Source organism: Hylobates moloch, unplaced genomic scaffold (genome assembly GCF_009828535.3).
Source record: "Hylobates moloch isolate HMO894 unplaced genomic scaffold, HMol_V3 SCAFFOLD_14, whole genome shotgun sequence".
Taxonomy (NCBI): Eukaryota; Metazoa; Chordata; class Mammalia; order Primates; family Hylobatidae; genus Hylobates; species Hylobates moloch.
Window position 1 is genome coordinate 32,018,390 of NW_026652289.1, and position 24,780 is coordinate 32,043,169.

Genomic DNA, 24,780 nt, shown 5'->3' on the forward strand with positions numbered 1-24,780 from the left:
TATCTGTGGCTGCTTGGCCACTTGGCAGGGATGCCAGGCTGTGTTTGCTGCACAGCTCCTCCCTGCCTGAGGCCGCTGGCATCCACCTGAGGAGCCCACAGCTCTGACCTGCTTGTGTGCACAGCGCAGCTCTCTCTGTGCAGAAGAACGATCCTTTGCTATATCCACCATGAATTCCTAATCAGAGGGATCTCAAATGCCTTCTTTCTGCTTAACAATTCCCAAGCATGCTGTACTGCCCCTCTCCCAATCTCTTACACTTCTGAGAAGAGGTTGGAGTTTTAGGAATTGAATGAATTCTAACTATCTCCCAATCTCTTACACTTCTGAGAAGAGGTTGGAGTTTTAGGAACTGAATGAATTCTAACCATCAATTAAATGGAGATGTGTTAAACCTGTCCTAATCAAAGTAATGCAAATAAAACATCCTTAAGGTATTTTCATGGTAATAGCCAGTAAGAATCCCCGACAAGGGCAAAAAATGTGGTAATGGCCCACTCCAATTTTTGCTGGGAGGGTTAATCTGTAGAAGATTTTTGGAAAACAGCTTGGCATGTATTCCAAAACTTTAAAAGTCCTCATATCCACATTCTCAATCCCTGCAGATCTATGCTAAGAAAATAACATTACAATAAGAAAAGAATTAGGCAAAAACATTCGATAGAGCATCATTTATATTAGTAAGAAATGAGAAGCAATCCGAATATCCAGCCAAGATGAATAGCCACGTAAACACAGTCCCTCTAGATGGAATGTCATGTAGCCATGGAAGGAGATGCCGATAAGGAATTTTTAATCATCTGGAAAATTCTTAAAATAATATTATAAAAGTAGAAGCAGCAGCTGCATAACCACATATGCAATCTGTCTGCATCTATATTAGAAACAACAGCAACCACAACAGTGTATGCTCAGATCGGCAGGCTAGAAGAAAATACAGCAAAACTGTTAAGTGGGTTTTTGGGTGTATCAGGAATTTGGTAACTTTTTTGTCCCATTTTTCCTACTTTTATGTATTTTCTAAATTTTATTTTTCCAGCATGTGCTGCTTTTCATAGTGACAAAAAGCATAAAAGAATACAGTAGGTTAAGCCTCTGGGTGGCATTTTGTTCTTTACATTTAAGTGACCCCACCCCTGTTGCTCAAAGGCCTCCCATGAAAAGGTGGCGGGGGCCTGCTTAGGTGATAACAGACTGAGAAGTCAACTGGAAAGGAAAGGCGCCCATAAGTTTATATGCAAAATGAGGCATTTCCAGAATACAATAAAAATGCTCATTACAGTTAGGGCAATAACGAGAAAATCATCTGAGCGGTCACCTTCGTCCCGCCCAGGACTGCACTGGTGGCCGCAGGGGCAGGCACTCCCCTACCTTTTCCAGCTGGGACGTGCACTGGTCGCAGGCCTCCTTGAGCAGGTCCCGGGCGCCGCCGCGGTCTCCCTGCCTGTACGCAGCGCGAATGCCTTCCGTCCTGTGGGACTGCGCTGTAGGGTCACCGCCTGGCGTGGACGGTTTGCTGCCCATGTCCCCGGCACCTGCGTGGGAGGAAGCACACACACACAGCGTCACCGTCAACTGCCGGCGTGCTCTGGAGAGTCATCGCAGAACACCGCAGAAGGATGCGCGGCCCATTGCACGATCGTGGGGGCTTCAGGAAGAGAAAGGGATGGCCCCGCAAGGCTCCCTGCACTCGCCGCCCCGCCACCTGCAACCCTGCCTCAGAGCCCTCCCAGGGCTGGTGCGAAGCGGGCTGTCCGCGGAGGCACCGGGCGGCGCACACAGCTCGGAGGATTCTGCAGCGAGGCTGCCACCTGGAGCCCGTCCAGGGCACCGGGGACAGCTGCCTGCGGGGGAGCGGCCGGGCTGACCTCACCGACAGCAGCGGAGGAGCAGGGGCTTTGGCGAGAGGGCTGGAGGTCTCAGCCAAACTGTCCCGCTGCTGTGCCCACAGGGGACAGAGTATCTAGTGATGGAAGAAAGACAGGCCAACTCCTGGGGGTGTGGAGATCTAGACGCTGTCCCTCCCTGCCGAGAAAACCCCACGAAGGGCGTGGGATTTAGAATCAGCAGCCCTCACTCCAGACCCGGCCTTGCGCAAACGCGCTGCGTAACGATCTGGGGCAACCCCCCGAAACGCTGGGCCTCGGGTCGCGCTGATTCACCAGAGCACTGGCCGCTCCAGGTCATCTGAGCACCTGGCGCCCCTCAGGAGGACAGGCCAGCCTTGGGGAGGCCGCGATCCAGCACCCGGGCCCTTCGACAGAAGCGGCGGTCACTTACGGAGCGGCCACCATAGGCCGAGCACTCCTGGGTGCAGAGGAGCCCAGGGAAAGGGAGGCGGCCTCTCGCCCTCCCTGAGCGTCCGCTCTAGCAGGGGTTCACAGTGAAGGCCTGTGGACCCCGAAAGGCTAACAGGCTTCAGAAGTTCCCTGAACATCCTAAAATTGTACACAAAGCTGTGTGTGTGTGTGTGTGTGTGTGTGTGTGTGTGTGTGTGTGTGTGTACAGTTTTTCGAGGAGAAAATTCAAAGCTTCTACCAGATTTCCAAAGAGGTTAGGGAACAACAGTAAAAAGCTTTCTCTCCATAGATATTACAGAAAAGACTGCGATGGATGAGGAGTTAAACTCTGATTGTGTGGAGTGATAGCAGAAATAGGGAAAGAATACTGCTGTGAAAGGTGACCAGGCAAACTGGGTTATTGTTTTTACACCCAACTAAAACAGAGCTGAGAAGCCAAGAAGAAAAAGCACTCGGGGCATATAACATTACTCCAGAAACATGATTCTCTACAAGTCCGACTACTAAAAATGCCTACTACAACTAAAACCAGTTTTATCTAATAACTACTAAAATGACTTTAAAACTAGCTTTACCCACGACTGTCACTCACCCATCATAACTTGCCAACTCTCCAAAACCTTGCTAATACTAACAAATTTTCTTGAAAAACACACATTTCTCCTTTTTATTACAAAACTGCCAACCTTCTCTTTTTTCTTCAAACATACCAAAACACACACATGCACACACACGCTCTCTCTCTCTCTCTCTATATATATATATCCCAAATTACAATTCTTAAATCCCAAGAAAACATTAGATTTAAAATCCTTTTGAGGCTGGGTGTGGTGGCTCATGTCTGTAATCCCAGCACTTTGGGAGTCCGAGGCAGGCAGATTACTTGAGGTCAGGAGTTCGAGACCAGCCTGGCCAACATGGTGAAACCCCCATCTCTACTGAAGACACAAAAATTAGCCGGGTGTGGTGGAACGCGCCTGTAATCCCAGCTACTCAGGTGGCTGAGGCACGAGGATCACCTGAACCCAGGAGCCTGAGGTTGCAGTGAGCTGAGATCACACCACTGCACTCTAGCCTGGGTGACAAAGCGAAACTCTGCCTAAAAAAAAAAAAAAAAAATTCTTTTATCATTTGCAACAGCAGGGATGGAACTGGAGGTCATTATCTTGAGTGAAATAAGCCGGCACAAAAAGACAAATATTGCATGTTCTCACTTATTTGTGGGAGCTAAAAATTTGATCACGTGGAGGCAAAGACTCGCAAAATGGGAAAAATGGCTAACAGAGACTGAGAAGGGTGAGTGTGGGAGCAGGGAGGACGAACAGAAGTGGGTTAAAGGGTACAAGCATACAGTAAGAGGAATAAATTCAATGTTTGATAGCAGAGTAGGGTGACTATAGTTAACAAAAACACACTGTATTCAGGTGATGGACACCCTAGATGCCCTGACTGGATCACCATGTACTATATACACGTAAAAAAATGTCACATACACCCCACAAATTTGTACAAATAAAAAATAAAAATAAAAATTCACCTCTACATTTTTGTTTTGACCTCAACACTATCATTCTTTGCCAAGTTCACACAGCCAGTAGAGGCAAACTGGGACAGGAGTTTGGTCTCCCAACTCTCAAGCTAAACCCAACCTATCTTTGTGCTGCCTCTCTGAAGGGATGAATAAAACAGGCTTTGGATTGATTTTCTTCTTCTTTTTTCTTTTTCTTTTTCTTTTTTTTTAATTATTATACTTTAGGTTTTAGGGTACATGTGCACAATGTGCAGGTTTGTTACATATGTATCTATGTGCCATGTTGGTTTGCTGCACCCATTAACTCGTCATTTAGCATTAGGTATGTCTCCTAATGCTATCCCTCCTCCCTCCCGCTACCCCACAACAGGCCCCGGTGTGTGATGTTCCCCTTCCTGTGTCCAGGTGTTCTCATTGTTCAATTCCCACCTATGATTGAGAACATGTGGTGTTTGGTTTTTTGTCCTTGCGATAGTTTGCTGAGAATGATGGTTTCCAGCTTCATCCATGTCCCTACAAAGGACATGAACTCATCATCTTTTATGGCTGCATAGTATTCCATGGTGTATATGTGCCACATTTTCTTAATCCAGTCTATCACTGTTGGACATTTGGATTAGTTCCAAGTCTTTGCCATTGTGAGTAGTGCCACAATAAACATATGTGTGCATGTGTCTTTATAGCAGCATGATTTATATTTCTCTGGGTATATACCCAGTAATGGGATGGCTGGGTCGAATGGTATTTCTAGTTCTAGATCCCTGAGGAATTGCCACACTGTCTTCCACAATGGTTGAACTAGTTTACAGTCTCACAAACAGTGTAGAAGTGTTCCTATTTCTCCACATGCTCTTCAGCACCTGTTGTTTCCTGACTTTTTAATGATGGCCATTCTAACTGGTGTGAGATGGTATCTCATTGTGGTTTTGATTTGCATTTCTCTGATGGCCAGTGATGATGAGCATTTTTTCATGTACCTGTTGGCTGCATAAATGTCTTCTTTTGAGAAGTGTCTGTTCATATCCTTCGCCCACTTTTTGATGGGGTTGTTTGTTTTTTTCTTGTACATTTGTTTGAGTTCATTGTAGATTCTGGATATTAGCCCTTTGTCAGATGAGTAGATTGCAAAATTTTTCTCCCATTCTGTAGGTTGCCTATTCACTCTGATGGTAGTTTCTTTTGCTGTGCAGAAGCTCTTTAGTTCAATTAGATCCCATTTGTCAGTTTCGGCTTTTGTTGCCATTGCTTTTGGTGTTTTAGACATGAAGTCCTTGCCCATGCCTATGTCCTGAATGGTAATTGCCTAGGTTTTCTTCTAGGGTTTTTATGGTTTTAGGTCTAACATGTAAGTCTTTAATCCATCTTGAATTAATTTTTGTATAAGGTGTAAGGAAGAGATCCAGTTTCAGCTTTCTACATATGGCTAGCCAGTTTTCCCAGCACCATTTATTAAATAGGAAATCCTTTCCCCATTTCTTGTTTTTGTCAGGTTTGTCAAAGATCAGATAGTTGTAGATATGTGGCATTATTTCTGAGGGCTCTGTTCTGTTCCATTGATCTATGTCTCTGTTGTGGTACCAGTACCATGCTTTTTTTTTTTTTTTTGAGACATAATTTCACTCTGCTTCCAAGGCTGGTATGCAGTGGCGTGATCTCGGCTCACTGCAATCTCCACCTCCCAGGTTCAAGTGATTCTCATGCCTCAACCTCCTGAGTAGCTGGGATTACAGGTGCACGCCACCAAGTCCAGCTAATTTTTGTATTTTTAGTAGAGATGGGGTTTCACCATGTTGGCCAGGCTGGTTTCAAACTCTCGACCTCAAGTGATCCCACCCAATTCAGCCTCGCAAAGTGCTGGGATTACAGGCATGAGCCACTGTGCCTAGCCTTGTTTTTCTTTTTAAATGTAAATGCATAGCACAGTTGGCTCACAAACATACACATCACAAAAATGAATCACATAATAGCAGTTAACATTTGAAAAATTGAAAAAATAGTTTATGATAGTATAAAATTACATTCTTAGAAAAAAATGTAACAAAAGATGGGAAAGATCTGTACACTGAAAACATAAAACATTGCTGAGAGAAATTGAACAAGACCTAAATAAGTGGGAAGACATCCATCTTCAAGGATTAGAAGAATCAGTACTGTTAAGATGTCAATTCTCTTTGATTTTATCTATAGATTCAATTTAATCCCAACTATGATTCCAATAGTGTATTTTTGGGGGATAGAAATTGACAATCTGATTCTTAAATGTATATGGAAATTTGAAAGACCTAGAATATCCAAAGCAATCTTGGAAAAGAAGAGAGTTGGAGAAGGTACACTACCTGATTTCAAGACTTGGAAAGGATGGAGTTGGACGCCATTATCCTTCCAATAAACAAACTACAAAGCTATAGTAATCAAGACAGTATAGTACTGGTATAGACAAATGGCTCCAAGGGACAGAACAGAGGGTTGAAAAATAGACCTGTGCTTGTACATCCAGTTGATTTTTGACAAGGGAGCCAAAGCAGTACAGTGGGAAAAGCAAAGTCATTTCAGTAAAAAGTGCTAGAACAACTGGACACCCTCACTTAATATAAAGCAACCCTGACCCCTACTTCTCACCATATACAAATATCATCTTGAGATGGCACACACACATGTTCATTACAGCACTATTTATAATAGCAAAGTCATGGAATCAACCCAAATGCCCATCAATGATGGACCAGATAAAGAAAATGTGGTGGCTGGGTGTGGTGGCTCATGCGGTGGCTCATGCCTATAATCCCAGCACATTGGGAGGCCAAGGCAGGCGAATCACCTGAGGCCAGGAGTTCGAGACCAGCCAGGCCAACATGGTGAAACCCATTCTCTACTAAAAATACAAAAAATTAGCCCGGTGTGGTGGTGGCCATCTGTAATCTCAGCTATTATGAAGGCTGAGACAGGAGAATCGCTTGAATCTGGGAGGTAGAGGTTGCAGTGAGCCGACGTAGCACCACTGCACTTCAGCCTAGTCAACAAGAGCAAAACTCTGTCTCAAAAAGAAAAGAAAAGAAAAGAAAATATTATACATATATACACCATAGAAAACTGTGCAGCCATAAAAAGGAATAAGATTATCTCTTTGCAGGGACATGGATGGAGTTGGAAGCCATTATCCTCAGCAAGCTAACACAAGAACAGAAAACCAAATACCACATGGTCTCACTTATAAGTGGGAACTGATCGATGAGAATACATGGGAACAAGAGGGGAACACACACTGGGCACCTGCACTGAGGGAGGGTGGGGAAAGAGCATAAGGAAGAATAGGTAATGGATGCTGGGCTTAATACCTGGGTGATGGGATGATCTGTGCAGTAAATCCCCATGGCACATGTTTACCTATGTAACAAACAAGCACATCCTTCTCACGTACCCCAGAACTTGAAAAAAAAAGTTGAAAAAAAAGAAAAAATAACTGAGATGAATCATGGACCTAAACATAAAGGCTAAAACTATGAAGCTTCTAGGAAGACATAGGGCAGACTATCTTCATGACTTCAGAGTAAGTCTTTACTTACTTTCTTACATGGGACACAGAAAACAATAACCAGGAAAGGAAAAATTGCTAAATTAGGCTTCATCAAAATTTAAAATTTCTGCTCCTCAAAAGACACCATTTAAAGTTAAATAGGCAAATTATAGACTACGATAACATATTTTCAAGACATATCTGAAAATGAATGGCATCTAGAATATAAAAACTCGTATAACTCCATAATAAAAAGACAAACAATCCAATTGAAAATGAGCAGGCTGGACCTGGTGGCTCACATCTGTAATCCCGGCAATTTGGAAGGCCAAGGTGGGTGGATCCATTGAGTCTAGGAGTTTGAGACCAGCCTGGGAAACATGTAGACCCAGTCTCTACAAAACATTTTAAAAATTAGCCCGGCATGGTGGTGCACACCTGTAGTCCCAGCTACTCAGGAAGCTGAGATGTGGGAGGATGGCTTGAGCTCAGGAGGTCAAGGCTTCAATGAGCTGTGACTGCACCACTGCACTCCACTGGCCTGGGTGACAGAACAAGACCCTGTCTCAAAGAAACAAAACAGAAGGAAGGGAAGAGAAGGGAAGGGAAGGGAAGGGAAGGGAAGGGAAGGGAAGGGGAAGGGGAAGGAAAGGGGAAAGGAAGGAAGGAAAGAAAGAAAGGAAAAGGGAAGGGAAGGGAGGAAGGAAGGAAGGAAGGAAGGAAGGAAGGAAGGAAGGAAGGAAGGAAGGAAAGAAAGAGAAAGAAAGAAAATAAGAAAGAAAGAAAGAAAAAGAAAAGGAAGAAAGAAAGAGAGAGGGCAAAGATTTAAACAGCAAAAAAAATTCAAAAAGCTCAATGTTATTAGTCATCAGGGAAATGTAAATTAAAACCACAATGAGATACCACTATGCTCTCACCAGAATGGCTAAAATTGTAAGACCAACACTACTTGGTGAGGAAACGGAACAACCAGAATGTTCATACCTTACTGGCTAGAGTGCAAAATTGTCCAATCGCTTTGGAAACAGGTCTGGTGGTTTCTTATAAAACTACATGTATACCTACCCTATGACCCATAAATTCCATTCTTATCTAACCAAGAGAAGTATGCCCCAAAATGTATCCAAGAATGTTCATAGCAGCCTTATTCATGATATTTCCAAACTGTAAATAGCTCAAGTGTCCATCCACAGGAGAATGAATAAACAAACTGTGGTATAGTAACTACTCAACAATAAAAAGAAAGGAACAATTGATCTATGGAAAGACTGATAGCAATCTCAAAAAAAGTAATGGTGAGTGAAAGAAACCTTATAAAAAATGATTCCATTTATATGCTGTTGTAAGATATAGTGAAAAAAAATCAGAAGAGTGGATCGTGGGCATAGGGTAGACAGTGAGTTTTACTGTGGATGGGGCATAAGGACATCAGTTTGGTCATTCTATGTCTCACTGGAGTTTTCATTATACAGTTGCTGTATTTGTCAAAACTTATCAAGCAGTCCATTTAAGATATGTGTATCTTACTTTATATATATTTTACCTAAAAAAACTACAAACATTATTGAACCTTAGTCCATACTATGCATGCTACAGTATTTAAGAGTGAAGTGTACAGATGTTTGCAATATGCTTTGAAATGCATTAAAAATGAGTGGATGGTTGGATAGAAAGGTAAGAGAGAAATTTTGGAAAGTGTTAATGGTGTGAACTGAGTGGTAGGTATACGAATATAGATGGTTCAATTCTTTCAACTTTGGTGTATGTTTGAAATTTTTCATAACAAAATGTTGGGAGAAAAGGCGAGTCCTAATGTCTATACTCTGAATGCATGGCTTGCCATATGACACAAGGTATGAGCTCTTGCCACCAAAGCTGAAAAATCCTGCTCTGTAGAAAGGCAAAGGCAAAGCTGCTTATGGAGCAAAGCCCCTAATACCAATCCAGGGTCTTTACAACTCACGCGAAGCCATGACTTGCTCCATTTCAAAGGCAATTGTCCTGAAAATCCAAGTAAATGGGTGACCATCACACACAATCTATATCATTCCTGAGAGGCCAACACAGAGTTGCTGTGTCTGAGTGGAGATTATTGTGTCTTGGCTGTGTGCTTTTGAAAAGAGGAATCGGGAAAAGGCTTGGTGTGTAAGCGGTTATACGTGTGAATAAGGCAGCTTCACTTCCCAACACACATTAACAGTCACCATTAATTATTTACAGGCAGAGCCCCCGAGACATGTGAGCGCAGGCCAGAGGGAGAAGGGCCATTAGCAGGGCCCAGGACGAATAGAAACAACTGCAGTCATCCCTCAGATGGGGGCACTTAATTATGTCATTGCTTGTCTCTCAGACTTAAACAAATACCCGCTTATCCAGTAAAAGACATGTGCAGGCATGTGTATGTGTGAATGCACAAGCAGGTATGAAGTACCCTCTTCTGTCCGTGTTGGGAACATACATACAAACAGCTAAACCTTTAGGTGCAAGTTAAGGGACATTGTGAAGGTGGAACTTAGGGCGTATGTAGGCCATAAGGTGCCCATGAGATTACAAGGGTGATTTAACTTGATTTTTCAGTCATGCCTTGTATGTGGAGTAAGTAACGTAATAAGAACCTAGAACCTGCTCAGTTCTCTTTACATTGTAAAATGTTGTGGTGTTTGTCTGTTTCAACTCTGACTTTCTGAAGTTGCAAGGCTGACACCATATCCACTCTTACCGACCCCGTGGGCTGAGGGTCTGGTCCGATCAAGTTGTTGGGAGGACATTAGGAAAAGGCCCCAGTTAATGCATATGCATTTAATTTAATCTGCCAATCTCATTTAATTTCCTGAAATTATCCAGAGAATGGTTAACATTTATTTAAATTGAAAGAAAAAAGACCAAAATGCTTTGACCATAACGAGTATTATGCATGGGCCATGGGGCAATTCATGACAGAATAGGAAAGATTTTTCTTCTTTATTTCCCAAGACCTGCGTAATGGGAATATATGACTGCTTCATTCAAAACTTTACAGAAACTACAAAAGTAAGAAAAGAACACATTCTCACTGAAAAAAAATTAAATAGTTCAGAAGTAAATATAAAGGCAAAAGCCCCTCCTCACCACCAAAGAAAACAATAACCAGGAAAGGAAAAATTGTTAAATTAGGCTTCATCAAAATTTAGAACTTCTGCACCTTTTTCTAGAGATAACATTTATTTAGTCATTTTTTTCTCCAAAATACTATTGTTTTGTATTTGAGAATTGGCAACTTTTGATTTAAACTTAAAATGTAGGAAATGCATTTGTACTATTTGAGATTATTCAGTTACTTGTGCTTATTCATCAACTATTGTCCATAATTATATTCTTTTATACAATAAACTATCTCAGTTCTAAATATTCTCCTCATAAAGATTTCAAATTCATATTAAAAAATAAAATGGGGCAAACATCCTATTTCAATAGTACATTAATGTCCCAAATAAGTAGCTACAGCTAGTAGGAAAATAATAGTAGAACATTGCTATAATGCAGTTTCAAATTTTAGAAAATCCTTTTTGTTCCCTAAATTATAATTTATGTCATTATTTTCATATATGGTGATGAAAATTTCCAAATTTCCAGGCATCTCGCTTGCTTTTAATGTAAAGCTAATACACTCCAATTAAGTATTTAATGAAGTAAAGGAGGAGAAGCATAAATGAATAGCACCAGGGAAATTTTTTTTTCAGGTTTGGTTGGTGTTTCTAGTTTGATTTTTAAAGGCAGTGGTTAGAGGCAGGAGCTGGTTAGGGAAAGTGAAATTATAAATGCAGTGAATAGCTAGGGTTATGGAATCAGCACATGTGGAGCCATTCAAGATGACAAGAAACATTTACAATAAGCTCTGAGCTTGTAAGTGAATGTATTTCTGGTTGCCGATAAGTGTTAGTCTTCACTGTATGCTGGTATTTCAATGTGCCAGCCATGGATAGTGAGTTAAAGTTTCTATATAAAGAAGCATTTGGTTAGAAAAAACATAAAATATTTAAAAATTTATAGGACCTGAACACCATTTAGTTCTTGATAATTGCTTTCAATTTAATATACTATTTTTAAAGAAATACCTTCAGTGATACTGTGTGTTTCAGTCAGCCATTTCAAGGAGAAATGATTTTAGCTGCCAATAACTCAGTCTATAAACATCATTTCTATAATTTGTTTCAGAAAAAAAGAAATTATTCTAATTTCAGAAAAACTAACAGAAATTATTTTTCTTTTTCAGTATTCTGAAAGAGTAATAAAACAGAATTCCATGAATATGACAGAGTAATGCTGGCTGTGAAAACCGTGTCCCTGATGGCAGGCAGCTCACTGTTCTGCAGGCACACCTCGAAAGAGACCGCCCCCATCTGTCCATCCCTGGTTCTCTCCGTCCTTATGTTCCAAGGAGACAGTCTTACCTTTTGTTCCAGAGCAATAATTGTTAAGTCATCTCTCCTGTACCAATAACTGGAATAAAATTCTCTTTCTACTGTTTTTTTCCCTACAAATCTAGGACAATAGAGAAAATGAAATGAAAAATAAAATAGCTTTAATTATGTAAGTTCTAGATGTTGGCCTCGTGTGTGTGCGTGTGTGTGTGTGTGTGTGTGTGTGTGTGTGTGTGTTTGTATTTCTCTCCTCCCCACCAAGGAAAACACTTAGAATAAAAGGCAAATGCTTTTGGTCAATTCGAAGTGTGTGACATCCTCTGTAAATCTTAGAAAAGACACTGCCGTTTCATTTGCACATCCACGACTTTTTTTTTTTTTATTGCATTTGCCTCCTTCAGTAGAGCAGCAAAAAGTGAAAATGATCTACCAGCCCACAGCTCCCTGCAGAACAAGCAGAAGTAAACTTTAGGATGCTACTGACCTGGTCATAGTTGTTTAATGACCTTCCTGTGCCACCGAGTCCCCACGTAGCCAAAGCACCAGGGAAAGGGGGCTGGCTTTCCCGGGAGGTGACACCCTCCTGGCACTCTGGGGGCTCGCCCTCTGTTGCCCTAGCTTTGCCAGCCTTCCGCTGGAAGGATGCTTCTTTCTTTGCCAGATATCACTCTAGTGTTCTAGCATCAGCAGCCGTTTACATCTCTGGGTCACATTACGGTGAAATCCAACCCTTGTTGTCTTTGGGAAAGATGTGGAGGTTGGGGGTGTGCAGAGGAGGGAGGGTCACCCAGCCCCGGGGTCATCCGCGGTGATAATTCCTCTCCAGATGGCAGGTGCTCAGGGTTACTGCACCCATCACCCGGGCCCTCCACCCACATCGGACAGGAAAGCAAAAGCCAGGACCGGGCTCTGTGGACTCTCACTAACAGCTCTGGCTCAGAGGCTGGCATGTCTCATTGCAGAAATGCTCCACGGCATAGATTACTATTTTGTGGATATCCTCACCAAATCACTAGGAATTTTTGTTAATAAGAGGGAGATGGATGGTTATACATATAGACAGGTTGGTCTCATGGGGGAAAATTGCATGGAAAAGTGCTATTTGCTTTAGTAATAAAAATATAATTAATCACAAGATGCTATGTTATGTCCACCTGACACAGTAAAACATTGACAGGCTTATAACATTCCTTGCTGGCATGAGTGTGGGGAAATGGGTGCATCCTCTGCTCCCTTTGCCATCGTGGGGGGCCTTGCCAACCGGCTGGTCATTTCGGAAAGCAAGAGGACAGGACTACATAAGAAAAGCGGGAGGTCGGCCTGTTGTCCCCGGTTTTCTCTTCTAGGCGTTTCCCTGCAGAAATGACATGGCGCACCCCAAAAGACTACTCCTGAACCAGGACTTCTGCGGGGTCCTTGCCATAGCTGAGGTAAGAGCAACTCTCCAGACAAGCGGCCCAGGCCAAGAATTAGGGAGTGGTGTAGAGCCGGGTGGTGCCCAAGGGCCAGCACAGGCCTGGGGACTGGACTCACATCACTCAACTGAACGTTCACAGCAGCGCTAGGCAGGAGGTGACTCTGCTGCCATTTTACAGAGGATCAAGGCCAAGACAGTGACACACGTTCACAAAACAACAGCGCTGGCAATGAGCAGCTGGAGTGGAAGCAGTGAGTCCTGACCCTGGGGCCCACAAATCGCTGCTACTCGGCTTTCTAAGTTAATACCTGCTGGTGCTTCAGAATAAGGGGCTCAGATGCAGCTATTAGAACCTATGACAATGAAGACTAAGGAGAAGTGTGAAAAAATGCTTACCAGATATCAAGCTAAAAGTAGAACATAGGACAGAGGCCGTGACAAATCACAGGAAAAACATGGAACACAGATGGACACCATTTAAAAATACGCAAAATGGGCCAGGCGTGGTGGCTCATGCCTGTAATCCCAGCACTTTGGGAGGCCGAGGCTGGCAGATTACCTGAGGTTGGGAGTTCAAGACCAGCCTGGCTAACATGGCGAAACCCCGTCTCTACTAAAAATACAAAATTAGCCAGGCGTGGTGGTGCATGCCTGTAATCGCAGTTACTCGGGAGGCTGAGGCAGGAGAATTGCTTGAACCCGGGAGGTAGAGGTTGTGGTGAGCTGAGATTGCACCATTGCATCCCAGCCTGGGCAATAAGAGCGAAACTCCATATAAAAAAAAAATATATATATATATATGCAAAATGAAATAATTTATTCTAGGTTCTCCGATTATTTGTGATTAAAACCCTTTGAAAAAAGGTTCCTAATGAGTCTATGAGTATAGATAATACATAGTTTATTATTTTTGTTTGTAAAACCTGAACCTGACGCTCTTTTCTCCTCCTTCTCCCTGTCTGTGTTTAGAAAGAAAATCTGAAGGACACACAAAAATTACAGTGGCCATCCCCTTCAGCAGTGAAATGACTGGAGTTTTAAAATTTTATTTATTTATTTATTTAAGACAAGGTCTCACTCTGTCGCCCAGGCTGGAGTGCAGTGGTGTGATCTCGGCTCACTATAACCTCTGCCTCCCAGGTTCAAGAAATTCTTGTGCTTCAGCCTCCCAAGTAACTGGGATTACAGGTGTCCGCCACCACACCCAGCTGATATTCGTATTTTTAAAAGAGACAGGGTTTCGCCACATTGGCCAGGCTGGTCTCGAACTCCTGACTCCAAGTGATCCACCCACCTTGGCCTCCCAAAGTGCTGGGATTACAGACATAAGCCACCATGCCCAGCCTGGAGTTTTAAAACTATTTCTATTTTTCTGTGTTTTTCAATATTTTTTTTGCACTAACTTGTATTGCTGTTGAAATTAAGAAAAAAAAATATTAAAAGATGAAGTACGTCCAGCAAAATGTTAACTCTGTTTCACCCTGGCTTAGTGAACTCGTTCTTCAGTGGTGTTCTCTATATTGAAGCAACTGTTTGCTCTCAATCTACCAAATCTTGACTCAGTTGCTCTAGAAAAAAGGATGGAGAGCAAGAAAGTCTCATGGAACAATAGGCGGCACAGGTGTCCCAGATTTTAAAAGATAAAATAAAATGGTTTATAATAATATTTCATGTATTGGTCATTGGTGCCATTTATTGAGTCCTGCTGGATGCTGTAGAAAGTGTCCTGCGTGCATTTGACTTTCTCCCAACACCCATACAAGGCTGGGCTTCTCATCATCACTCACCTCAAGGTGACCAGTGCCCTGAGTGGTTAGAGAAACTTCCCCCACCCAGCTCCCAACAGCAGAGCTGAGATTTGGACCCCCAGAACCTGCCAGCAAAGCTCACCCTCCGTTTCCTAGGCTGTGTTCCCAACTGCTATGGTTTTTTGTTTTTGGTGTTTTTTTTTTTTGATGGAGTCTCGCTCTGTTGCTAGGCTGGAGTGCAGTGGCGCGATCTCGACTCACTGCAACCTCCGCCTCCCAGATTCAAGTGATTCTCCTGCCTCAGCCTCCCGAGTAGCTGGGATTACAGGCACGCACCACCATGCCCAGCTAATTTTTGTATTTTTAGTAGAGATGGGGTTTCACCATGTTGGCCAGTATGGTCTCAATCTCTTGACCTCATGATCTGCCCACCTTGGCCTCCCAAAGTGCTGGGATTACAGGCGTGAGCCACCGTGCCCAGCCACCAACTGCTGTTTTCATGTCCCCTCCAAAATTCATGTTGAAACTTAATCCCCATTGTAATGGTATTAGGAGTTGGGGCCTTTGGGACATAATGAAGATTAGATAAGGTCACCAGGGTGGGGACCCTGTAATAAGACTGGTGGCTTTATAAGAATAGGAAGACAGACCTGAGCCAGCACACTCAGGCCCCTTGGCATGTGATGCCCGGTGCCACCTCAGGATTCTGCAGCGAGTCCCTACCAGCAAGAAGCCCTCACCAAATGCAGCCCCTCAGCCGTCGACTTCCCAGCCTTCAGAACTGTAAGAAACAAATTCATTTTCTTTATAAATTACCCAGTCTGTAGCATCCAGTTATAGCAACAGAAAACGAACTAAGACAACAGCCGAACATGAGACTCTTATTCAGCACCTAACATGCATGGCAGAAACGTGGGAACTAAAACATGAGATGACCCTGTCTCATTAGATGGAAAAAACGGAGAGGAAATGGAAACCAATCCCTCCGTGAATTTTCTGCTGCAGAAGAAGAGAAACACAGAAATACAAAGCTATGAAGATGAATTCTTTCCTAGATTTTGTTCCTCTTCCAAAAATTCATTTATTTATTGCTCATTCGTTCTACAAATATTTAGTATGTCCTGTGTGCTGAGCTAGACCCTGGGGACACAGCTTGCTGAGACACACAGGAAGAGCTCAAGTGCGCTGCTATAGTATTTCCAGAGTTTACTTTCAAACATCCACAACAGAAACCATGCCCTTTACCCAAAAGGGGATGCTTGAGGGGCTTGGCAGAGCCAACAGTCAAAAACTGACCTGGTAAAAAAAGAACCATCTTTTTGGAAAATTAAAAATCACATAAATAGGACCGTTCATTTATTTAATACTCAGTAATACTATAGAAAATGGTACAATTCGAAGATAAACACACACACACAGTCAGTCCTACTCTGATTTGGGGGAAGATGATTGTGATTATAAATACTGGAGGATCAGGACACCCTTTGACATTGCCATGTTGCTTCTGGGAAACTGATTCCAAAAGAATAGTTCTACACATTTGAAAAGCACTATGCAAAAAAAAAAAAAAAAAGCAATATGCATATAAATGCTGATTGCAGCACTGTTTAGTATAGCAAAGAATGGTGATTTTCACAATTATAACATGCACAGACACTGGAACTACACAAACAGGAAAACTGACAAGAAGGAAGCCCCCAAAACGATAACATTGGTTTTTCTTATGCGGTGGAATTCAGGGTGAACTTCTCGAAACCCTTTTCTCTATTTTCCAGTTATTTCTCTATTACTAGTATAACAAGAACATTGTTATATTAAAAAAATGCTTTTCAGGTTAACAAAGTACATTTTCTAACTGAATTTAACTTCCTCCTAACAAAAATGGGTGCAAGGAAAGGAAGAAAACGTCTCAATCTGAAAGGAACATTTAGGATGAGGCACCGAGAATTTTCCAATCATGTCATCTACTGAGGACTGTGTTAAAACCCGTAGTTACAGAAAGAACTGTACTCTGTAAGTTGGAAGACTTGGTTTCAAGCCTTAGCTGTGCTATTTGACACAGCCTGGAGTTTGGCAAGTATTTAAGATGTCTGAATATTATCCTCTTCTCGTAAAAGAAAACGGCACATATAAAAGATAGTGCACAATGCATATAAGTAAAAAAATACACAAATAGAAGTGGCAAGCACACAAATGGGGGTAATTTCCAGGAGGCCTGGCCCCTTCCTCCCTACTCCAGGTGCCTGTGAGACTGCCAGACTGCACTCTCATTTCCTCTGTGGACCAAGGTTCCCTTAGCTTTTGTTCCTGTGTCTGCTTTATCTGGAAGGAGCCCTTACGCCTTCCATGCTTCTCAAAATTCTCCTCCTTCTAGCCCAGCACAGGGGTAAGTAAACCCCAGAAAGGACTTGCAGAATCTCCCACCGGGCTGCCTCTCCTTTCTCTGCCTGCACGTGGTCTGACCTGGGTCCTGGACTGTCCCCGCAGAGTAGGTCTGCCAGCCTCCTGCTCTGCCCAGTGCTGCCCGCAGGCTGGGTTCTGCTTACTCACTGCCATGGGTGCCTATCCGGACTGTGTCACTGAAAGCCTCTCCACTTCAATTTGTTGACCGTCCAGAACTCTCTGCATATGAGTAAGGGGATCGTCTATAATTTTGCCCGTCTACAGTTACGGTATGGCTACAGGGGTACAGAATTCTCCCAGTAAAAGAGGAGGAGAATGATGCCTTCAGGCACTGCTAGATTTTCCTTTCCAAGAATGATTTTCTTTTGGCCACTCAGCCCCACATCCCCCTCCAACCCTGCCCTAAAATCTGGTCACTTCAGCACAACAGTTGTAGGGTTCATATCAGGTCAAAATGTAAACTCTTTCAAGATAATATTTGGGGGCTTTCCAAGTCATAAAAGTATCTGAGACCTTAGTCACACACACTGCCCAGAAATACATGACTGTAAAACGTTGGCAGGGAAAGAAGTCCCAGAGCACAGAGCGCCCGGGAGAGAGACGGAGAAGTGTGACCACCATGCTGACCCTGCCCTGCTTCCTGGGCCCACCTCCAGGCCCCGGCACATTTCCGTCCTCTCCACTGCCGAGGAAGTGGAGAGGATGGTGGCACCTACTTCAGAGGGGTTATTGTGAGGATCAAGTGGATGGAAGCACGAGGAGTGCTTAGAACACTGCCTTCCCCTGAGAGGCTCTAGATAAATGCTAGCTACTATTATTGTTATTTGAAGTTAAGTTAGAAAATTGGCCCCTCTCTCAAAACTGTGAAGTCTGGGGTTTCTATCTTATTCCTTAGCCATCTGGGATGAATCATTCCTATTCAAATGAATAAGTTAGTGGGTATTGGAATCTTATTTACTTAGCTATGGGTCAAATGTTAGTGAGGCCAAAAAGTGGAAGACAAAAGCCTTGCTTTAGCACCCTTGCTGGGCTTGCTGGGCTTGCTGGGGAGCAGAGGTACAGACGTACCCAAAACGCCTGAACATCAACTCCTGACAGGACAGCATACGCCAGTGGGAACAGCCACATTCCTGCATGCTGCCCAGCATACAGCTGACACTCAATAAATATTCAGTATACATGTTCATGCCAAAACGAAGGGCCCCAATTGTTTACTCTGATAGTTCCCTTATTTAAAAATGCTGCTTAACACACTACAGAAAAACAACGAATTAAAAAGAAAGATACAAAGAGAGAAAGAAAAGGACAAAAGAACTACAGAACAGGCTGGGTGTGGGGGTTCATGCCTGTAATCCCAGAACTTTGGGAGGCTGAGGTGGGCGGATCACTTGAGGTCAGGAGTTTGAGACCAGCCTGGCCAACATGGTGAAACCCTGTCACACAAAAATTAGTTGGGTGTGGTGGTGCATGCCTGTAATCCCAGCTACTCGGGAGGCTGAGGCAGGAGAATCACTTGAACCTGGGAGGCAGAGGTTGCAGTGAGCAGAGATCATGCCACTGCACTCCAGCCTGGGTAACAGAGTGAGACTCTGTCTCAACAACAACAACAACAACAGCAGCAACAACAACAACAACAACCAACTACAGAACAATCAGAAAAGAATTTAAAAATTGGCAAAAGTATGTCCTTACTTATCAGTAACTACTTTAAATATAAATGGATTGAATTTTCCAATCAAAAGACACACAGTAGCTGAATAGATTTAAAAAATCTAAGAACCAACAATATGCTACCTATAAGAGATTCACTTTTGCTTTAAAGATAAACATAGATGGAAAATGAAGGAATAAAAAAAGATATTTCATGCAAATGGTAACCAAAAGAGCTAAAGAATGGCTATACTTATACCAGACTAAATAGACTTTCAGTCAAAATCTGTCAGAAGTGACAAAGAAGGTCACTATATAATGATAAAGGGGTCAATTCATTAAAAGAGTGTACTAATTTAAAATATATATGTACCTAACACTGGAGCACATAAATATGTAAAGCAAATATTAACAGAACTGAAGGGAGAAATATATAGCAATATAATAATAGTGGGGACTTCAATATCCCACTTTCAAGAATAGATAGATCATCCAGACAGAAAATTAATAAGAAAACAGTGAATTTGAATAACACTATAGACCAAATAGACCTAACAGACATACGCAGAACAATGCCTTCAACAGCAAGAGAATATAATTTTTTCTCAAGCACACGTGGAACATTCCCCAAGAAATGTCATATGTTGGGCCGTAAAACAAGCCTTAACATATTTAAGATGATGGAAATAGTATCAAGTTTCTTTTCTGATCACAATGGTGTAAAACTAGAAATTAATAACAAGAAGAAAATTGAAAAATCCACACGTATGTGGAAATTAAACCACATACTCCTGAACAACCAATGGGTCATAGAAGAAATCAAAAAGGAAATCAGAAAGTATCTTGAGACAAGTGGAAAAGGAAAGACAACATACCAAAACTTATGGGATACAGCAAAAGCAGTTCTGAGATGAAAGTTGACAGCCAGAAATGCCTACATTAAGCAAAAAGAAATATCTTAATTACACAAACTAACTTTACACTTTAAGGAACTAGAAAAAGAGCAAACTAAGCCCAAAGTTAAAAGAAAGAAAATAAGTATTAGAGCAGAAATAAATGAAATAGAGACTAAATAGATAATAGAAAAGATCAGGCTGGTCATGGTGGCTCACGCCTGCAATCCCAGCACTTTGGGAGGCCGAGGTGGGCTGATCATGAGGTCAGGAGTTCAAGACCAGCCTGGTCAAGATGGTGAAACCCCGTCTCTACTAAAAATACAATAATTAGCCAGGCATGGTTGTGGGCGCCTGTAATCCCAGCTACTCAGGAGGCTGAGGCAGAGAGTCGCTTGAACCCGGAAGGTGGAGGCTGCAGTGAGCCGAGATCGTGCCGCTGCACTCCAGCCCTCCAGTCTGGGGGTGACAGAGTGAGATTCTGTCTCAAAAAAAGAAAAAAAAAAAAAAGAAAAAAAGTGAAAGTAAGAGGTTTTTTTTTTTTGAAAAAAATTGACAAATCGTTAGCTAGACTAAGAAAAAAAGAAGGAGAACTCGAATAAATTAAAGTATAAATGAAAGAGGGGGCATTACAATTGGTATAATAGAAGTACAAAGTATTATGAGACTACCGTAACAATTATACACTAACAAATTAGATAACCTAGAAGAAATGGATAAATTCTTAGAAACATACTACCTATCAAAAATAAGTCATACAGACATAGAAAATCTGAACAGGCCAATAATGAGTAAGGAGACTGAGGAAGTAATCAAAACCCTCCTAACAACAAAAAGCCAAGAACCAGATAGATGGCTTCACAGGTGAATTCTGCCAAACGTTTAAAGAAGAATGAATGCCAGTCCTTCCTAAACTCTTCCAAATATTGAAGACAATAAAGACTTTCAAACTTGTTTTACAAAATTAGCAATACCTCCTACCACAGCCAGATAAAAACACCATAAGAAAAGAAAATTACAGACCAATGTCCCTGCTGAACTTAGGTGCAAAAATCCTCAAGAGGATACAGGCAAACTGATTTCAACAGCACATTAAAAGAACCATACACCATTATGAAGTTCAGTTTATCCCTGGGAAGCAAGGATGGTTCAGCATATGCAAATCAACAGACATGATACACCACATTAACAGAATAAAGGATAAAAATCATATAATGAACTCAATAAATGCAGAAAAAACATTAGTAAAAATTCAACATCCTTTCAAAATAAAAATTCTCAACAAGTTGGGTATAGCAGGAATGTACTTTAATAACATAAAGGCCATATAAAACAAGCCTACAGCTATGATCATACTTAATGGTGAAAAGCTGAAAGCATTTTCCCCAAGATCAGGAACAAGACAAGTATGCCCACTCTTGCCACTTCTACTGGAAATCCTAGCCAGAGAAATTAGGTAAGAAAAAGAAGTAAAAGGCATCGAAATAAGAAAAGAAGAAGTCAAATGGTCTCTGGTTGCAGATGACATGATCTTATATGCAGAAAACCTAAAGACTCCACCAGAAAACTACTAGAACTAATAAATAAATTCAGTAAAGTTGCAGCACACAAAATCAACATACAAAAAATCAATTGCAGTTCTATACACCAACAATAAGCTTTTAGAAAAGGAAATTAAGAAAACAATCCCTTTTACAATAGCTACAGAAAATACTTAGGAGTAAATTTAACCAAGGAGCAGAAAGATCTGTACACTAAAAACTATAAGACATTGATGAAAGAAATTGAAAAAGACACAAATAAATGGAAAGATATCCCATCTCCATGGATTGGAAGCATTAATACTGTTAAAATATCCATACTACTCAAAGTGATCCACAGACTCAGTGCAATTCCTGTCAAAATTCCAATGGCATTTTTCACAAAAATAGGAAAAAACATCCTAAAATTTGTATGGAACCACAGATGACTCCCAATTAGCCAAAGCAATCTTGAGAAAGAACACAGCTAGAAGCATCACACTTCCTGATTTAAAACTATATTACAAATTATAATCAAAACAGTATGGTTCTAATTTTATGCATTGGTCTATGTGTTAAAATAGACACATAGGCCAATGAAACAGAATGGAGAGTCCAGAAATAAATTTATGCATATACAAATAACTAATCTTTGAGAAAGGTGCCTAAAATACACAATGGAGAAAGAATGGCCTTTTCAATAAATAGTGTTGAAAAAAACTGGACATCTACATGCAAGATAATGAAATTAGAAATTAACTAGAAATAAATTAAAGACTTAAAACATAAGAAACAGTAAAACTCCTAGGTGAAAACATAGGAAAAAATCTCCTTGACGTTAATCTTGGCAAAGATTTTTCCTATATGACACTGAAAGTATAGGCAACCAAAGCACAAATAAACAAATGGGATTACATCAAAGTAAAAACCACAGCAAAGGAAACACTCAGCAAAATGAAAAGGCAACCTATGGAACGAGAGAAAATATTGCAAACCATATATCTGATAAAGGGTTAATATTCAAAATGTGTAAAGAACCCATATGACTTAATAGCAAAAAAGTTAGATAACCTGATTTTAAAAATGGGCAAAGGACCTGAATAAAAATTTTCCGAAGAGGACATACAAATGACCAAAGGTATAGGAAAAGGTTGTCGGCATGTCTAATCATCAGGGAAATGCAAATTAAAAGCATGAGTTAGGCCGGGCATGGTGGCTCACACCTGTAATCCCAGCACTTTGGGAGGCCGAGGCGGGCAGATCACGAGGTCAGGAGTTCGAGACCAGCCTGGCCAATATGGTGAAACCTCATTTCTACTAAAAATACAAAAATTAGCCGGGCGTGGTGGTGTGTGCCTGTAGACCCAGGTACTGGTGAGGCTGAGGCAGAAGAATTGCTTGAACCTGGGAGGCAGAGGTTGCAGTGAGCCGAGATTGTGCCACTGCCCTCCAGCCTGGGGGACACAGCGAGACTGTGTCTCAAACAACAACAACAACAAAACAAAGAAACAAAAAACCCATGTGTTATTACCTCACACCTGTTAGGGTGATTATTACAAGAAAGACAAGGATAACACATGTTGACAAGGAGAAGGGACCACTCATACACCGTTGCTGGGAATGTAAGGTAGCAGCCATTATGGGAAAAAGTATGAAGGCTCCTCAAAAAATTAAAAATAGAACTACCATATGATCCAGAAATCCCAATACTGGGTATTTACCCAAAGGAAAGGAAATCAGTATCTTGAAGAAGTATCTGTAACCCCATATTAACTGTATGTAGTATTATTCACAACAGCCAAGATATAGAAACAACCTGTGTCCTTTGACAGATGGACAGAGAAAATATGGCTTATATACATGTGTATATATATATATATATATAGACACACACATACGCACACACAATGGAATACTATACATCCTTTAAAAGGAAGTAAATCCTGTCATTTGCAACATGGGTGAACCTGGAGAACATTATGCTAAGTGAAATAGGCCAGACACAGAAGACAAATACTCTATGATCTCACTTATACATGGAATCTTAAAAAGTCCAAATTAAAGAAGCCGAGAGTGAATGGTGGTTGCCAAGAGCTGGGGCATGGGAGAAATAAGGAGGTGTTGGTCGAAGGGTACAAACTTTTAGTTATAAGATGAGTAAGTTCTGGGGATCTAATGTACAGCCTGTTGACTACATAGTTAATAATACTGAATTGTATACTTGAAATTTACACTTGATCTTAGCCAAAAGGCCGAGAAGCGATACTTGAAATTTACTAAAAGAGTAGATCTTAAGTGTTGTTAATACATACGGGCACACAAAGGTAATTATGTGAAGTGGTAGATGTGCTCATTAACTTGATTACGCTAATCATTTTGCAACATTTATGTATATCAAATAATCACATTATATACATTAAATATATAATTTTTATTTGTCAATTATACTTCAGTAAAGCTGTAAAATAAGTAAATAAAAATGCTGCTTAATGAGATTAGCCAACATTCAAACGAGTGGCCTTGGAGTTAATTTTGGTCAATAGATTTTGTTAAAAGATCTTGCTTAAAAACATAAGAAATGCCCAGTAATATTCCCAAGTAAGATGTAAGCTTAATGATGCAGACTTAAAACCTGGAGACAGTTGAGTTAATTGTCTGGTTAATACCATAAAAATCATTGATGGGAATGATTACTGTGATAAAATGTGGATGTACCCGAAAGCCTGACAAGCAATTTGATAGCATTTCCAGGGAAAGGTATGCTGGAATTGAATGCTGTCTCCGTCAGAGGAAAGAGTGGGCCAGGGCAGGAGTCAGGTCCTGCGAGAAGGGCCCCACAAAGAAGAGTGTGCTAATCAATGGCGTTTGTCCAACTGGATAGCCACATGGAAAAATATATGATCAGATCCATTACTCCCGTGAAACACCAAGATAATTCCAAATGAATTAGAGATATAGGGTAAAAAAATAAAATGTTGTAAGCATTAGAAGAACACACAGGCAAATTCCTTTTTAGCCTGGGAGCGTATAACCCCTTTAACTGTGGCTCCCAACCCAGAAGTAATAAAAGATGGATACATTGGTCACATTTAAAAGATAACAACTTTATTGAGAGATAATTCACGTATCATAAAATTCACCATTTAAAAGTGTACAATTCAGTTGGTTTGAATATATTCACAGAGTTGTGTAATTATCACCGCTTTCTAATTTTAAAACATTTGTACCACCCTGCAAATATACGCTTTACCAGTCAGTTCCCACTTCCTCCTCCGGGTCCCTGCCAACCACTAATCTACTTTCCTTCTCTACAGTTTGCCTCTTCTGAACATGTCATATAGGTGGAATAATACAATGTGGTTTTTGTGACTTAGTTCTCTCACTCAGCAAGTTTTCAAGACTTA

The 24,780-nt window shown here is 41.4% G+C and overlaps 1 protein-coding gene across 3 annotated transcripts in view; it reads right to left on the reverse strand.

Annotated features, from left to right (window-relative positions):
* Window positions 1-24,780, reverse strand: part of LRRK1 (leucine rich repeat kinase 1) — a 162,418-nt gene that overhangs the window by 103,731 nt on the left and 33,907 nt on the right. For all 3 annotated transcript variants that reach the window (XM_032175551.2, XM_032175550.2, XM_058428008.1), the window contains exon 3: window positions 1,372-1,535. In XM_032175551.2, the coding sequence (XP_032031442.1) occupies window positions 1,372-1,535 (164 nt within the window). The remainder of the gene's footprint in view (window positions 1-1,371; window positions 1,536-24,780) is intronic.